Source organism: Ischnura elegans, chromosome 9 (assembly GCF_921293095.1).
Source record: "Ischnura elegans chromosome 9, ioIscEleg1.1, whole genome shotgun sequence".
Lineage (NCBI taxonomy): Eukaryota > Metazoa > Arthropoda > Insecta > Odonata > Coenagrionidae > Ischnura > Ischnura elegans.
In genome coordinates, this window is record NC_060254.1 from 36,257,701 (window position 1) to 36,277,185 (window position 19,485).

At 37.7% G+C, this 19,485-nt stretch overlaps 1 protein-coding gene across 1 annotated transcript in view; it reads left to right on the forward strand.

Annotated features, from left to right (window-relative positions):
- The first annotated feature begins 3,261 nt into the window (after positions 1-3,261).
- LOC124165676 overlaps positions 3,262-19,485 on the forward strand; it is a 139,103-nt gene continuing 122,879 nt past the window's right edge. The window contains exons 1-2 of the mRNA XM_046543155.1: positions 3,262-5,357; positions 17,320-17,431. Of these exons, the coding sequence (XP_046399111.1) occupies positions 17,377-17,431 (55 nt within the window). The 5' untranslated portion in view covers positions 3,262-5,357; positions 17,320-17,376. The remainder of the gene's footprint in view (positions 5,358-17,319; positions 17,432-19,485) is intronic.

A 19,485-nucleotide genomic window follows, 5' to 3' on the forward strand; every position in this document is an offset into this window, starting at 1 on the left:
CCACCCTACTGATACATACTATCTACGAGCCTCATGAACCCAATATTTTCCACGATTAAAGTTTATATAGAGGATAAGTTGAGCCATGAAGTTGAGGAAACTTGCGTTAAGTACACTTTCTCTGTGAATTGAAATGCGAATGAAATGTAGGTTAGGACGCATGCCAAGTTAACGTCCCTCCGAGAGACAATTTGAGCTCCGCAAGACTTTAAAGTTCTTCTCGCATTCCCCAGGGGAACGAACGAGTCCTTGGTAAAGTGGAGGCCCTTAAAATTTACATTAGGATCCTTCGTCAAGAGCTAAGTGGTGCAGTAGTGGTGAGCTCTCGTTCCACTATTTGATTAGCAGTACAAATTTATACAGTGCTGCTAGAGCGTATCAGATGAGAAGTAGTTGAAAGGCAAATACATGATGTCGTAATTAACCTAGTCTAAATATAAGAAAAACGGTTTCTCGCAGGCTGGAAATTACTTGTTATAGTTAATATTGGTAATTCTAAGCCGTAATTAAAATATAAGTCACAAAATCCTTCCATTAATTATCTAAAACTCTTTAAGCAAATCATTCCGGTTTAATTTTTGGGTTATAAGGTTTAATATAAGACACGGTCTCAGTCGTTATTCTGTGGAATTGCTTCTTTTGAATGAAATGTCACATTGAATTACATGTCACAAGGCTGGAAGATAACACGTAATACTACGTAACATGTATGAAAATTAACTTGGTCCTATGTATAATAGCAGTTCTTTCTTCAACAGCTTCACAAACAAATTCTACATTGTGTTCTTTTCATTTCTTCGCCGCATATCTGTAGCTCAAGCTTGTATGTACCTGAAAAGACTGCTATTTCTGAAGTCCTCTGAGAATATATTTATCGCATAAGGCATGCCGTTTCTAAGCAGCGTGGTTAGTGTGTGATTGCCCAAAAAGAGTCCATCACCTTCGCTCAACCGGTCGAATTATCCCAATTCATATTCATATCCTAATTCATCCTGTATCTCGCAACTAACGTGACGGTTATGATGCGCGGGTTGCGTAACGTTAGGATATAAATATTAATCTTCGATTCCGCTTTCTGCTGCAATATCCAACTTAAAATTCTCGGACTTCATTATCCAATCTCCATGCGTAAAATGCCATTCAGTTGTTCATTTTTTGCTTGCATGGACTTGTCTATGACGGAAATTCGTCCGTCACGCGGCTTTCCAACCTTGACCTAGGCATTTAGCCATTCCCTCCCAGTAAACTTTCTGCTTGCAACTGTGAAGATATTTAGGTACACTGAATAGTAGAATCAATATTTAGGTACGTTTGCAACGCGTTGCTCCTTTGGTCAAATTTAGTAGCCGACCGAAATATTTTGGGGATATATCAATTTATTTCTTCAGATTGACCCGTAGGCATATAGCAACAGTGATTAGTAACAAGGTCAGAATCTAATGTTGTTCAATTTATTCGAGTGGCCTTGATTAAGAGGATAAATATTCAGGGAAAGCCTATATAATCTATAAATGCAATTTCCTGTTTATTATTATAATATGTGCGAAAATCCATAGAGAAGAAATCATTAGCCTTGACCAGGATTCGAAACCGGATCCCCCTATATCCGATCGAGTGCTTTAGCCATTTAAGCTACCAAGGTGTCATTTTTCCCTGAGGAAATTTGAGGACTGTACCGGACACCGGACTGTACCACCCAATGTAGCTACGGGTTAAACTGAAGAAACAAGTTGATGTCCGGTGCAGTTCCTAAATTTCCTCAGCGAAAAATTACTCCTCGGCAGCTTATTTTCTAAAGCACTCGACCGGAAATCGGGAGGATCCGGGTTCCAATCCTGATCAAGGCGTATAATGTATTTTCTGTAGATTTTTCGCACAATTTGTGCATTGCGGTGACTCCGTAAAGACATCACCGTGGCTAGTCCCGGTATTCTTAAAATACTTACATTTAATTTACAGGCAGTAGGCTTTCACATTGAATATCCGTTACGCACCTTCCTCTTTCTGTTCCTTTAATCTTAATAAATAAACTAATAAGTGGATTGAGTTATTGCAAAATTAGATGGCAACATTTGTGACAATTTCACTGCAAAAAGGAGAGCGGGTGTAATTCAATAGCCTCACATTGTCAGAATCGTAGTATGTAACCTTATTAATACGGTGGGCAGATATGTGTTAATTCACGTAAATAATGCTATCTACCTTTATTTTATTCCATAGCAGCATCAAAAATGAGCAAGGTATCCGTTCTGTCTATATTTTATAATTTGCAATAATTTGCAATATCTTAAACTGGGAAAATACCAGATCCCTTACTCCTTCATTCAATTTATATTTTATTAGGTGACATCTAAAAATATTTTACGAATAATAAAATGAAGGCTTTCGATAAATTAAATTTCGAAATTTATTAGTGTACAAATACAGCATAACTGAACTAGAATCTCATTCGTATAAGGTATTATGCGGATATGAATGGTATTTATTCTAAAGAAAATCCATATTTTTAGCTTCAAATAAAAGACAAACAGTTTCATTTCCACGCAGGGAAGTTGTGCGAAGCTTTAGTGTATCTGTAATTATCTTTGGCCTTTATATCGTATGTGCACAAATGCATGCCAGCAATGGCAAATATTTTATCCCTTCCTTTTAGCTACTACAAAAGAATTTCATTCCATTTGCGACGCTCGAAGACGGAACTCTTAATACGCTCAGATATTAACTTACCCAACATCCCTTTTCTAGATCGCTGGCGTCGTTTTTGCAGCGTTGGAACGGTTCCTTTTTCCATCCAGGAAGTGCATTCAGAACCGTGCATCTACAAGGGGATGAAATTTATTTTTTTTTTCTAAATCGAGGGCGACATCAAATTGCTCTGTGATAAGAAGAATCTAAGCGCATTAACACGTCTTAGGAAATAGTGTGCTCTCCTCCGGGCGAAGTCTCCACTCCGACATCTTTTGTCCCGGCGAAACATTAAAGGGTTGGAAAGGGACCGTCGCCTGAATACTAGCCCCACCTACCTTCCGTTGTCCCTCTCCTTATTTACACCCACCCATCTCTAAACTATACTCCATCCTTCCACCGTCAAGTCTACCTTACCACTCCCCCCTCGGTACTGGATGTGTGCGCTCGAATCGACCACTGCGCATGCGCGTATCCCCCTCCCTTATCTCCACGGAATTCCCCTCTCGCTCCCTTCGGCACCTCCCCTCTCGCGCCTAACATTTCGGAGTAACCGCAGACGCTCAGTCGCGCTGATATCGCCGTGCCGGACGGTGTATTGAGGCCACAATATTTGCGCTCTACATTCACGATCGTCTCATGTCCGCTCCGCGCCAAAACATTTCCTCCTTTCTGGCTTCTTTCTCTCCTTCTTGTTCTTCGATCTATACTCTCACGAGAAATCATCTTGGAAGACATCCGCGGCAGCCGATTGAAGTCGTCTGGAACGTGTGATTAGTTTGTTTCGCAAGGTAATTTCCCGGATCAAGATGGGGAAGAAGTATCCAGGCTGTCGCGAGACCACTAAACTACCGAAAGTGTAAAACAAATCTTCGAAGGACCACGCATGATTTAGGGGTTTCTTTCGGTGAAAACCCTTTGAAGTCATGGCAGCTGTTCTTATTTGACAAGTACTCCAATCTGCCCCTGGGATAGCGGGAGGTGTGGCTGTTAGATGCAGTATAATTAGAGACGAATCGACGGAGAATATTTCATTAGAACAGTCAGATTGTATGACGTGATATTTAGAATAGGATTATAACACAGTGCTGAAGCACCCAAACTCTTTGTAAGTAATCACAGAATTGTTTTTATGGAGCCTAGAAATTAGTATACTGCTAGCATCAAGGTCGTTGTAAAGACCAGTGTTTTCCCTTTGCCCGAAAACTGATAACAGACCAAAGAAACGTGCTTACCAGCCCTTGTTGTAAAGGACTTTGTCTCAACGTAGAAAAGTTCATATTTGTATGGAATACATTGTTAACGGGAGGAAAAATAAAGTTTTCTCTCTTTCATATTTGCCGGTAATAATAACGTTAACAGTCTAAGAAGTCCCCGGGAAGAATCTTTTGGGTGAAGGAGCTAAGTTTGACGAAAAATATTCTCACGTTCCATCACAGCTTAGGGTGGGTCCCGGATATAAAGGTGTGGGAGGAGGATATTTAAGGGAGGAGGTCGTGAAGTACGGCTTCAAGCTGAGGATCCTCCAAGGTCGCTTATCCCTACTGAAGCCGCTGAACCGAATCCATTACGTGGAGGCATATCTATCTCCCCGGCATCGCGACGCGTAAAATCCTTACCCAACCTCTTCACCGTTCTGTCTCCCCGAACCCATCTGTCATAAATACTCGCTCCGCTCCGGAATTCCTCGCGCCTTGCCCCGTCTACCACACCTGTCCCTCGCAGATAATCCTTCGCGGGTGGGGTTATGTAAAGTAATGGGCCGCCTACCGCGGGGAGATCAGAGAATTCCTTACCGGCGACCGGCTGGGATATCAGCCGGGGGCAACCTCTTGGGCAACTCGGGCTGCGGTCATCTGCTTTATTCCTCCGGTGGAAATAAATTCGTCAGCTAGACGTTCGGACGCATGATTGATTGATCCATTCGGTGCACGCGTATATATTGAGTGGGGTGTGGCAGTAGTATCATCTATCTTCCCTAAAGCTCGTCTTGAAAACACTTCGATGTTTTCCCAACCATACACAAACCCGTATACTTACTTATAAATATCCCAGAAAGCGATTTAGAACGAAGATGTTCTGAGTAGTGGTGTCATTCGTTGCATATATTTGTGTCCTTTCCTCTATCTTTGTGCTCCTTACATAATCGAGTTCTCGCTCACTGGACGATAGCTCATGAGAAGAAGATAGAACCACTGACACATGAATTCTTATCGTTACCTTCACGGATCTTTTCGACTTCGAAAGTATCACGTCGTGAAGAATCGAGGAAAAATAAAACATTGCTCTTAAGGACTGATTGGACACTGAAACAAATTTGTTTACGAACTGACCAAAGTGTTTTTATGTGATCATAAACTGTACTTCTAGTCAGAAAAGTCAAGAGCGAAGATAAAAGTAATGATGAGGTGAACTTTCATTGATTGTGACAACGGACGTGCTTCACTCAGAAGAATACCAACAATTTGTGAAAGTGTACTCGTAATGCTATGTAACAGACATCCGCAACTAAGCGCTGTTTTTTAAGAAGTGAATGTGAAATAAGTGTTCGGACCTTTTATTGGTTCTTAATTACGCCCGCAATGCAGGAAAAGGATATTCGACGGAAACAGTTCAATATTCGGCTAAAGTCACTCTTTACACTCAAGAAGAGATCGGCGCTTTGAGAACGGGTAAGCATCAATTTAAACTCTCAGACACTCATAAGCTGTCAATTTGGAAATTTAATGAAAAGGGAACACATTTTTGTGCTAAAATTCCACATCACAAATGTCACTACCTTGGCCACTATCTTAACCAAGATCGGCAAATCATTTTTCTGCCGTGAAAGTTTCGATATTTGTTTTTATTTGAGGTTACCTCTATAAAAGAATACCTTTGGCCGTTATTCGGCTTTTATCTTGATATGAGTCATCTTTTGATATAGAAAATAATTTGGTCTTCTAAATTATTAATTTTTCTGAAACATTAGTCTTCGTCTTGTTTGATATTTTCATCTTGAGCAGAGATATCTTCATCCTTTTATTTGGCCTATGCTAAATGTTGGCTTAGGGCAAAGTTTTTGGAACATTTTCTCATGAGGGCAGATATAATTTATTTCAATCCAAATGGCCTTTATTTGTATCATGAAGTCATAAGTGCATGGTGAGAGCATTTACCGTCGTCTGTTATCCTAAATGAGTTCAAATATATATTTCCAAAATTTGAAACGCATTATATCCTGAGCTCATCTCACCACATTATTTAAGTAGTCTCATGAAAAAAATGCAGCGTGTCCTCCAAGAATAGACTAGGTGTCGATGGGGAAGGTACACCCATAAAATGTAGACTTGAATGAATATTCTACTACAGAATGATCAGTTGCCTTAAGCGGGCTTCAAACGCATACCTCTGCATTCCCGGTATTCAGGAAGTCCTGTTTCTAATCCCCGTTCAAGAACATGATTTTCTGGCATGTAATTTTCGCTTCTTCCTTTCACTGAAGGATGAATTCATATGGGTACTGGCTGTTGTTTACTTCTAGAATATCATATTATATTTATAAATAGGTGAAGATATAGCGTAATAAATGGTTGATGGTCCTCAGTAATACTTCTGGTCTGAGCTCGTTATGCTCTATAATTTTTGAAAGCTAATTCGAGCATCATGTGTGGAGGGTAGATTTTTTTGAGTTTATCTAATACTCGTGAAAATTTATTGTTGTTATTGTTCCATACTAGGCTACCAAGAAACCTTTTTAACAGACTTCAGGTATTCAGGATTTCTTCCTTAACCTATAAAAATGGTTTGAATAAATTATTATTAAAAATTAAATAGTAACCGATTGACCATTTCCTACGGCGGATATAATGAAATTCAGCTGGAAAATTACCAAATCATTTCTCTAGCTCTAAACTTTAGTCTAATGTTGCAGAAATTAGTTGGATTCCATATAGTTTGACACTGCTATAAATATGGAACTTGTTCATCTAGTGAAAGGATCTAAGTTTCTTTTGAGCATTATGAATTGTATAATATTGCTGAATAGCCTTACTAGAATGAACTACCAAAATTTCCTTTTTTCCTGGGGTTTATCTCAATTATCAGTAAAAATCAAAGACATGCGTCTCTCACATTCAAGCAAATCTGGCGAATTTTATCTCGACGAGAGCGATGACTTTTCCTTGGGGCCCTCAAAACATCCAGTTTGCCTTGGATTCCGGCTGGTTTTTACTGCCGTCGGCCATCAAAAACTTCGCCGAAAGACTCGTTATCCACTTTTTTTCATTCATTTGAAATCTCAAATTGCTCCTTTTCCAAACGGAGGAACTTGGAATGGGCTATTCCATCACTCGCCGACAAATCCACGACCCGCTACGTCTTCTTCGGCTCAGAGGCGAAGGGGAGCAAAAAAAAATGATTGGAAAGTTCCGAAAGAGAAAATTCCATAATCTTATGAAGACTCTCTTTTCTTCCTCTCTCAATCACTTTTCGAAGAAACCAAAATATTTCGCATTCTAAATTAAAATATCACCAATATCGATTAATGAAGGAAGATATTTATACGAATATGTTTTGGTAAATTACAGTTTGGTGCAGGTAGGGAAATGCATAATTTCTCAATTCATATTAAAATATCACTTCAATCAATGAGTTATAGGGAAAATTTATACACAGTTACTTTGGTATAATATGCTTGGAAGACGTTCTCAGCTAATAACGAGAGTAGGTTTTGCCGTAATTTCTTTGAAATTTTTGCCGCGATCAGGATCTTGTATTTTTGTGTTTATTGTATGCATCTCGATTCAAGAGTGAGGATCAATTTCAAAAAATGTACATTTTCTAAAGGCAAAATAAAAAAATATTTTTTTATATATAGGAACCAAAATTGTGTCATTACATTATTTTAATCATACAATTTAATGAAAAAAGAAGCTGATCGTTAATATTTTTTACAGTTTTATTATAATTCCTTTTGTGCTGTCTATGGACAAGATATATGCGTCCAAAGACACTGCAGAAGAGGAATATTGTGTTTACTCACAAAAAATGTTTGTTTTATTTGTGATTGGACATTTCGTAACTAGTCATTGTGTCTTATCATGCCCGTTACCATCTGGCATGTCCAAGGACTACAGAGTTCCCGAACATTATGTCCGCAGACATGATGTCCACAGACATGGTGTCGACCGACATGATGATTTCCTCTAAATTCAGTTGTAGGTGGAATTGACAATAAGTTAGGAAACCGTCCTTACTACATTAAACTTCTATCTTGTAGCTGTAAAAGACACCTCAATTGTAATTAGTAATAGATTTTACTTTTACTAATTTTTACTTGTCCACGGACAGGACTGATGATCTTTGCTCTTTCTAAACACTGAGCTTACTTTTTTTCCAGCGTAAAAACATTCGCTAAACCAAGTTTAAACTCAAACAACCCAATACAGCTTTCTATCCTCTTCTCCACACACTGGTTGTTCAGGGCTGCCGCTATCTCCTAAGAATAATTTTCCCTTTTCCCTGTGTGTCCGCGGGCAACACTTTTTTGGGTAGGACAAATGATTTTTTATTTTATAATAAATATTATGAAATAAATACAACACAAGAAGACTAATTTGGAAGTTATATATTGTTGTAACTTGTTTATTGATAGATTTTATATTAAATTATTTCGGGAAAATTGTTAATGCTATAAATCCCTCTTTGAAAATCCTTGTGGGACTGTCCACGGACTTGACGGATCATAGTCTTTGGACATTAAATTTGGGGGGTATAATTTTTTTCTTTGCTAATTTGTCACTAAAATTAGTAAAAGAGTAAATAAAATACTAGCTCAGTTTAGTTTTGATTTAACAGTTTTGGTTTTTTTATGGCAGCCCACGGACATAGTTTTGAACGATTATGGAAGAAAGACCTGCATGTATGTGTTGGAAATCAGTCCAGTGGTTTCTGTCATATTTTTACTACTAACCACCTTCCGTTAATTCCTGATTGTAACGGCGTTCGTCGTAACGTAAAGTTATGCACATCTCTCTCTCATTGACTAAACCCATATGTGGCTTGATTGTGTGACGGTAGATCTCACTCCGCACAAAGCCACAGGCTTTTGAATATTACACAATCAGAGTACGGGGCCCAAATTCTCGACGGGGCGCATCGAGGATTTACTTGAGGGTGTTCGCCATCTTCCCCCAGGCTTCGAACCTGGGACCTTTCGATCAGACGCCAAGTGGGTTATGCATGTGTGAACATTTATTACTTAAAAATAAAACATTGTACAAGTACAAGGAAGCATTATCAAGAATTTATTATCAAATGCGAAAACATTGCACAAAAATTATAAAGTCGTTTAAAATACGTTGAAATTTAAATGAGATGTGTATATTTATTTGTTATTGCGTTTTAGTTTTGAGCATCAACGAAATAAAAACCAATTTGCCCTGTTGTAATCATCATTTACTGATTTTTAGTGAAGCCTTAGAAGAATACCATCATTACATTTTTGGTTTGATTGATCACATTTTTGGATAGATATTCATTGAAAAATTCACGCTCGGTTATACCTCAATGTATGAAATTTGTAGTGAGAATTCTGCATCAAACTCATCCAACATTATTTTTCTATTCCAAATAGAGAAAGTTTGCGTCTTTTTATCTCGCAATAGGGATATTTATTATTTTTGGCACATTAAAATCAACCACATATTGAGGAGTCCGATGGAAACGATTCTTTGTTTGACATAATTATTTCATTGCAAGGTTTTTGCCTTGGGTAATGAAGTTTCATTATAAAATGTAAGTTCTGCTCTCAATTTGCAAGCAGTAGGAATTAACTTACCTGAGTGGCAGCTTACGGACTCTATTTTGGATCGGAAAAAAAAGTTTTACAAACTTTTTCGTGTCTGTATTTTTTTCTCGAAATTAATGATTTATTGGTGGACAAATTTTTGTATAGATACTTCCTCCTTATACTTTAGAATTTCAAATTTATATTGTATAGTCACCTACATGTTCGCATTTTATGAATAAGAGGCATAGCTATGTGAGACAAAGCTATAGAGAAGCTTGTGGTCAAATAAATTGGAGTTATTTCTCTTTCCCTTTCATTGCATCCAGTCATTATAATAATGAGAGATATTTTTATTCGGGCGAGGTTGAGACTAATATGTCCTCTCTTCCACCGAACTTCTCGAGAGCGTCAAGGCAAACTTAATCGAAACTTGTAAATAAATGTTTACGGTACAAAAATATACAATATTCACTATTTTAGAAATTTCAAACAAGATACCCGACAGGTATATGTGGGAATGTTTTAGAAAAACGATTTCTGTGAAAAAAAGGTATATGAATCATTTTTAAGGGACTGGACGCAAATGAGTCAAGCTATTCTACTTGTTTAGGCCTCAATAAGTAAAATGTGGCCGCCAGGTGAATCTCTTATCCAATGCGAAATTATCTCTTTTTCCTTGCCGGTCATTTTTTATGCGGTGACTGGGACTTCAAAGGCAACTCCGTGTAATATTTATGCAAAGAACAAATAGGAAATCGCGCGTTGGAAAAATTTCGAACTGGGCCGAAAAACCTCATCTTCCTATGCTTTCTACACACTAATATTGTCTATAAATTTAGACACAGCTGACATGTCATTATTAAAAATTATATTTTGTGGTTGATGCTACCTACTATAAAATAGCATTCAGTGAGTTGATACCAGTACTTCAGTAGTACTATAATTGATATTTAATGAATGGTGAGATTAATGCGCGTGCTTTATTTGATGAGCTAAGTAGTTAAATGCATGTGATCTTATTTTAGGTATTCCACTACCATTTGTTGTCTTAGCCGTAGGAAGTTCTTCCTTTCTTCCATATAAACCTCTCTGCTCAAACCATACTTCATTTAACACTGGACCAATTTGGGAATATTAGATGATTTACGGATAATGTTAGATAAGACCTCTGGAATAGGAAAAAGGTTGGTAGGGTGGTCGTTTATAACCCTACAGAAACACCAGGTCATTATTCCCTTACCAAGATTACCAAGGTGTTGGCTAGTAAACGCGTATAATCCTACAAGGTAAGATTTTTCTTCTTCTCCCAACTCCTCTATAAATTTTTGCGTTACCGTAGTTTGGTAGCCAAGGAGCTCAATTTTCACCTGTATCATCCGTTTCTAGCTATTCCACATCTCAGGTAACAGTCCATTTCATATGTTTGTTCTCCTATGTTGACGTAGGTAGGTCTTAGCCAATTATCTCCAGCTGTTCTAAAGCCTTTCATCTCTTTTCCCTTTGATACAATTAATGACTTCCTCATAGCATGCCTAGAATAATAGGATCTTATTACATCCTTATTATAATAGCGTGGACCAGTTTTTTTGTAGAAGTACTGAGTATGGTAGTGAGGATCCCTTATTTCCGCTTAACGGTGAGCATGTGTTCTCACATGTATGACCACTTTATCGAGCCGCCTCAGGTATTCTTCCAATAGTTAAACCCTTATCGTCTACAGAGAGCCTAAAAATTATGACCGTGGCCGCTACCGAAACGTTAGCAAAGAAATTTGTTTTTTGACTGGAAACCTAGATGACAATTGAAGTCATAAAGTAAAAGTGGATATTGTGTGCATATGTGACTGCATGATTTTATTTTCACTCGAACAAAAGACTCGAAAAATATATACGTCGAGCTCTTGGCATTTGAGGGGTGTGCAAACGAAAATATAGACCACCGGTTCGGAAAACAACAGCCCTTTAAAAACCATGTGCCACAGTGAGATCCCGGCAAGTGAATATGTAATTATATACGAGAAAAAGAATAGATTTTAATCAGGTAAATAGTAGATTAAGGGACTCTTAGCTTATCCCTTGGCATATTAACTCCGTATCCTTTAATAATATAAACTCCTTTACAACATTACAGGGATATCAGAGATATATTTTTCTAACCTCAGCCAAATTACTCATTGGTTGGTTACAACGCAAATGGTGACGTAAGGACCCACTCCGCACTCTGCAAAAAGAGTGTAAAAATCACATATTCGGGCTACGGGGAGCCAGCTCCATTCCTTGTGCCAATATACGATCTGAGGATTAATGTTTCCGTCGTCCGATAGCGTCACCTTGAGTTTGAAAGCGGGAATCTTCAGTCGTCTGCTGAACTGGGCCCCCGCACTTTTACCATTCATATTTTCTTCCTGAGAATTTGCGACCCAAGCCATATTACTTTAAATATTTTTTTTCAGCTGAGCTGAAGTCTTCCAAAACACTGCATCAATTGTATGAAACATTATTTATAGTTTACATTATTCATTTTCTGGTTTACAAGCGAGAATATGGCAGTTATTTAATATCAGTAATACATTTACTTTTGACCCAACTTCTTACAAGAAAATCAAAACGTTACAATGCGTTTACAAATATTTCATATTTCTGAAGCACTGAATTTGATTGGGAGTCACCCTTAGAAGTGTGCTAAGCCTTAAACCTGTTCGCCACTTAGGAGAGATCATCTATGTACAAACGTAATTGAAATCTTTCGGCTCAATATTCGATTTATTGGCAACAGACGCAGGTATATATGCATCATTTTTTGAATTTTCTGCGATTTTTCGCAGCAGACTAGGCGTCTGCTCTTAACACTTGCCTACATCGTTCTCGAGGATGTGGTATCAGGTAATTAATTATATGTTCACTTTTGGCTTAATTCTTTGCCTCTTCAATTTAATGCTTAAATAAAGTGAATAATTGCTCACTATATGCAAATTGACTGGGTGGAAGGCCCGGTGACAAATGTTTCAACTTTAGCACCGAGGAAATACGACAAAAACGTGAGAAAGCGTAATTCCACATTTTCTGGATGTACAATATCATCATTGGTAAACGATCCGAGAATTGGCTTTGATGCAAACTTCCCGTTATAAATTATCAGCTAATAATATCATACCTACCCAAAATCGTCTTTCTCTCATACTTACTTACCTTTTCACTCAGGCCATTCGAGGCCTAACTTCGTTTTACTTGTCATATACTTGTCCTTTAGTTCATTAGACTGCCATAAAATGGCTGTTCATATTGATATGTACACGCATATAAGATTTCACAATGCATGTAATCATCCCCACAATTCTATAGAATTTCCCATTTCCCTCTCAATCAATTATTATGATTAAATCGACATCGACTACTTGAGGCCTCGGTAGATGCGGTTGGCGAGCTGAGAGGTTAGACTGGAATAAGTAAAGCGTCAAGAATGAAGATGTTAACAATGCAAGATTACATTTGATTGGAGTGACAGATATGTAATCCGTCAGAAATGGAGTAAATGGTTCAATTCGTTTTTGATTTTGATTTCGATTATAAGTTTTTGCGGTATAAACGGAATACTTATGGGTATGATTTATGGTATCGAGATTTCGCCTTTAAAAATGTCGGTAGCAATAAAAAGTGTCCAGCCCAAGTGGACTTAATAACGGTAGAATGATTTTTCCAAATACAGTTCAAGAGCCTAAGCCGACAATGTGAAAAGTTTTTTCATTCTTGTAGAATATTTTTGTTGGCAATTTATCTCTGATATTCATAAACTTGATTTAATGTATTTTTATGTATCTTTGCGAGAAAATAGTGTTATCTTCATGGATATAAGATCTAAATTCCTTCGATGTTTTTAAGTTGATCCTCTCTGTATCGTTCTATTTGATGAATGCATCATCCTGGAATGATAACTCTTGTCTTGACATTAAAATTTACATTTAGCTAGGGTTGGAAACATCGTTTCCTATTTTTCCTATAAATTCATTTAAGACATTTTGAAGACAAAAGGCGTTCCATTTGGTAAGTCCTTCTCCATCGAAGTGTTTACGTTTTACTTTCAAAATACTTTCTTATTGTTTTTCCTACAAATGGCACTTGAATACTAACTAATCGCAATATTTAATGTCCTACATGGCTATTTGTGAAGCTTCTGTAATCCTACTACATTAAAACTCAACTCAGAGTGTAAAAATACATATCTTTATTTAGAATTTCATTGTTGTTTTTCTTCTTCGATCAATGCCCAAAAGTGATTCGACTCCCCGAAAAATGTACACCCACTCGTTTTACATTCGTAAGGTTGCTCTTCTGCCGTTCACAATTGCTCGCTGTTGCAAGCCTGTTACTTAACTATGAAATATTTTGGTAGTTTTCCTCGGAAACTTACGTTATTTGTCTTTTTTCCTTTCTTGGTTTATATCGGTCGACTTCTCGATTGTGTTACTTAAAATATTTGTTTCGCTAGTTTCGTCTCCCACGCTTTTTCCTACCATCTACATGCTTCCTTATAACTATGTAACAATAACGAGGTATCCTTACATATTCTTCGGCTTTATATGGGGATATCCTCAAGGTGGCGTAACTAGGAATATGCTTTTGGTGGGGGATTGGATGGCCTGTGATGTCGACTCTCCCCCAGGCAAATGTTTGAAAAAACGGCACGCCTTAAAATACATTTACATCATGTTGGCACTGAAAATTTAAACTTAGCAGATGTAGTTATTAAGTTTCATAACTAGACAATTATTTTAAATAATCTTTTTATTTGTTTGAGGCTTTGGGGGGTATCTATCCCCTCATCCCCACGAAATAACGCCACTACCCTCGAGCATGTAATATTTTTTGTCAAATTGAATTCCGGGATCTCACTGTGGCACTTGGTTTTTTTAAGGGCTGTTGTTTTCCGAACCAGTGGTCCATATTTTCACTTGCATCATCCCTCAAATGCCAAGGACTGGATGAATATTTTTCGAGTCTTTTGTTCGAGTGAAAATAAAATCATGGAGTGAAAAATGCACACAACCTCATAAAAATTATGTTTCTAACTAAGGATTTCATCGTCCAGTTATCAAAGAAAATTATTTATGCCTCATACAACCACTTGCTTTTTTGTGTCCAAGATTGTTAAATTTTGTCAGTTCTATTTTGACTACGAGAAGGAAGCTTTCTTACAATTATATTGCAATAATGAAGGGCAGGCACTTCCTTTTCCTCTAGATTTCTGTGTACATCCAACGATTTCTTAACTCGTTATAATTATTTTTATTTGTCATATCCTTCGAATGCATAAAACTTGACGAATAGTTTCCATATCATGCTTACGGTCTTTCTTCGAATGATAATAAAGTCAGAATATAATCATTTCGCGTACGTCTTGTTTTTATCGGAAGATTTTATCGTCCAGTAACCAAAGGAATGATTTATATTTCAACCCCTTTGTGTAATGTTATACTTCGTCAGCACTGCCTTAACAATGAATAGGAAGCAAAAATCATAGGAAGAGCAAAGTTTCATGCTCGAGTAAATCCACAAAAACTATGAAAATTTCTATGGGTAACATTTATCACATAATATATGATGCGTTCGAGCAAAAATACGATATGATAAATGGTCCTGACCTGATTTATGCTCCGTGTCTTTGTCCACTTTGGATTTTTGGAGGTGTTTTTTGTGCCCGCGAAAGACGAAGGTGTTGACACGGCAGATGGAGAGTGGAAAGCGGTAGAGAAGGCGGAGACGTTAAGGGAGGCTGATGGTTAGAAGGGGTGGTGTCAAAGAGGAGAAATGTTTCTCTCCTCCGACGGCAGAGGTCTCCAAGAGCGGTCCAAGCTTCGACTTCATTAATCAAGTTCAGCGGCCTCTGCTTCCATTAACACATGAATCACACCGTGGAGAGTCAAATTCCATTTACAGCAGCATTCAGCGAAGCTTTCTTCACCTCAACCCTCTCACATACAGTGTACCGCAACATTTTTCTACCTCACTCATGCAGAGATGTTGATTTACCGGGTGCTTTTAACCTGATTTGAATATGCTGAATACAAAACTTTTTTGCAAAAGAATTGCATGAAATATTTAATGGACACCTAATTATAATACATAATCTTCAATTACTTCACGTACAATAGGCTATTTATCGATTTTGGCCATTTACTATGCTAAATTTTAACTAATTTTACAATACATAATGTTGCCCTTACCATAAAAATATTCGTAATGAAATAATTTACACACATTAATTCCTAAATATTAGTCCTGGGCCGAAACTCTGTAAAGGTACAAAATAGTATTTATGTTAAAGCATGATAAAAATATAATGATTGTTTCTATTTTTCACAAAATTTACCATAACGAACAATTGGAATGGTGTAAAAAAATCACAATTACCGAAAGAAAATGTGAAACATTTCCTCTGTCGTGTGTATATACCCCACAGTGGTGTATTTGATCATGTTGTAGTGTATGAAGATGTGCAAGTTCAATTCTAGGAATAGAAACATAAGTGCATATTTAAAATGCGCTATTTAGTGGTACTTGCAATCATGTCTTGCATAACCCTCCGCGTTTTAGCGCTATGATAATTATTCAATCCTATACATTTTAGACGGTTGAAAAGGGAGAAAAGTATAATTTTCTCTCAGAATAGAGAATGTGATACCATGAATAGTTCAAATTTGATTTGATGTACAATTCAATTTTTTAATCCGTAACATACATTCCAGATATTTGAGACAAACTAAGTATTAAGGCGGTTTAATACTGTCAAATTCACGTCAAATTCCGTCTAAGAACCATTGAACAAGATTTCTCGAATAGATATGACGCCGTGTAAATCATCACAACAGCAGAAATTTCATGTTAAAAGCTATTGACGAATCGCTTCGTTACCATCAAATTCGTCTTGAACGCTTCAAATTTCAATTGAATCTCCAATTGTGTTGAAGCCAGTCAGTAAAGGCTTTCTAACCTTCCTAGCGCTCCCTTGGAGATCGGACGAGTATTGTCATTATGGCCGCTTAGGAGAGAGCGCCGTAGAAGTCCCTATTAAATTTAAAATAAGGAGTGAACGACCACATGAAGTAGAAGAGAAGTTCGGCTTTGCAAGTCATTGACACAAATTTGTATCCTTAACGTAAAATTATGGTTATAGTTCTGTATCGGTCTCGCTTTATGTTATTCCTTCGTCGATCATGTTAACTGTCGTTATTTAAGTTAATTCAAGCTTTCTACAACAGTGTGAAAGGCTGCTCAATTCAATTTAAGATATGCTGAAAAATCACTTCCGAAAGGCCGTCTCGAATAATCTTGAATCTCATTTTAGCGTTTAGGACGAATTGTTCCACGTTCCTTCTTCAAGAAATCTAGAGTTCTGTAAATATGCTTTAAAATTTTTTGCCCTTCTCGGAAACGATCGTAGTTGTAGTCACTAGTCTAATCATTGTAGTCGCCGGCAGAGATGGACTGTTTGCTCCTTAAAACACCATTTTTCCCACTACAAAGTCATTTTCCATTTATAGAAGGGTTTTCCATTGTTTAAATACACGCACCCCATATTAATGATCAGATCGACAATGATCGACAATATCAATGATGGGGTCGACAAGAATACTCTTTGAAAATTCATTGTAAATAATCATAGTAATTTTATATACGCCTATTAATCCAGCTAGTTTCATCATTTATTTCAGATAGCTGTTGACAATGATGTGTAAAAATGTCGAAACCGCTTCAGTTAATAAATAAGAGTGGAGAATTACTACCGTTGTTTCTATCTTATCATTAATGGTAATAACTACCTGTGATGGTGTCTATTCATGTTTAAAATTTACCACTTTTTTTCAGGAGGCTGGTCTCCTTTATGACTCGAGGATACGGCCATCTATCGTCCTCTGCGTCGCGATGAGGGGATCAAAGCGGGTCTTCACTTGCACCATACTGCACATCATCCTAAGCGGTGAGTCACATTGAGAACAAGGAGAGAAAAATGTGTACCTTTCTGACTGATAACCTTGTATCGATGGACTTATGATTGCTCTCCAATCCCGCTACGTCGATATTGGTGAAATATTGAGAGTCTTCCATTGGTCACTAGTGCGCTACAAACTTCGCGGAAGAGCGGCGCACATGCCATTCAGAAACAGTACGCTAGCTTCCGCTACAAAAAATAGTACTTCTTTCGCGTCCATTTACCTACTTTGTCCACTGTCAATGCATGGCGTTACTGCTTCATTGCAAGAAAATACGCACATGGAGATCGTGACATATGGAGTCCGAGATATTAATTTTATATCAAGGATTAGAATTATTAAGCCCTATTAATCAGAAATAATCCCCAACCCAAGCACGTAGTTTACTAATTATTACATAATATGTTTAATTGCTGTATCCGAAAAGAATTTAATGCCGGGGAGTAGTTTATAGATGCGAAATTACCTAAAAATTTCATCTCCAACATGTCACCTACTTCACTGAGGGTGCTCTAGAAAGAATTTGAAGAACTATCCAATGCACATAATTACATTCCTCTCGATTCCTATGCACTGGAGCTGTTCTGTGCTAAATACTGTGATCAGAAGGGACTTATCATTTGTTCAAGACTTATGCATTTATCCCAAAAATTTTAGAGAGTATAAAACCCATCATTATCAGTGTTTGACTTTATCACAAATATGATAATTACTCCTCATTATTTTCTCATTTCCTATCAGTTTGATGAACAGGCAATGTCGGAAGAGGTTTCTCATACATTTTGGAAATTTCAAGGTAAGTCGCTTGATTTTGAGGAGTATTATGACAGTAAGGATGACAAAACACATCCAGTCGTGTTGACGACATTGACATTTAACATACTACCCCGCAAGCCGCCTGAATTAGGTTTGGCAATCGAAACTAAACAAAAGCCTGAGCCATTAAAATTTCAATAGTTTCGTTCCAGGGAGCGAAATATAGAATCGAAACGAAAAAGAATCAAACCCGGGGAGCTAAACTCAGGGTCGAAACGAAATCGGAGTTAAAACTAAATCAGGTCGAAACTAAACTAAACATCTAAGACGAAACGAAACACAGATTGTTTCGCAACGGACGGACCACGTGCTTCACCTTCGAACAGTTTAGTTTCGACCCACACACCGAGTACGAAATATGGTTGAATGAAGTAAAGGTTCTACTTACCGCCATTAGATGCATGGGGCACTCATATTTTTACCACTAACAGGAGAACGGTGAGCACAAAGGTCGGTGTTTTACTTCCCTACATGCATGTCAAACGTAATGGGTCGAAACTATTCCCTCTTTCCCCCTCCACTCAACTTCTGCGATCGAAACTTAACTATGAGCAGCGGAGTTTCAGTTAACACGTTCCCTGATGCGGAATTTTAGACAAATTCGCCCATTGCGCCGACGTGTTATTCTAGTTTCTTTTGTTTTAATGCTCGGATACTTTCCATTTGAATTTTTGTGTGCATTCGTCTACGCACGCCGCGTCGGTCACGTCATATCCGCGTCGCCGAAGTAGCTGTGACCGACGGCGTGCTATGCTATCGGCCAAAAGAAAGGCTCATTCTTCGGTCAAAGTGACCGAAGCGGCGTGGAGATGATGTACATGTTTTGGTCATTATGACCGACGCGACGATGAACGTGTTAATTTAGTTTCGTTCTCTGGAGTAAAGTCTCTTCCCGGATCGAAACTGAACTCCTTAGTGATTTTAATTTCGTTCGGGAACGAAACCAAACCTAGGACTCGTATTTTCGTTTCCCTCCGGGTCGAAATGAAATATTTTCGTTTCGTTTCACTTGCCATCTCTGGCCTCAATAGGCGTTTGATTGGGGGGGGGGGGTCAAGGACACCAACTGTCAAGAAAAAAAAAGAAATGCGAGTATGCGAGTTCCACCAATCTTCTATTAAAATTCTTTGCTGCTCTGGGGAAAACGAATTCCTAAATCTGTCCGTTTGGTAAAATATCTCCCTTAATTTATCATTTCTGTTGGACTACTAAAATCCTCGATGTT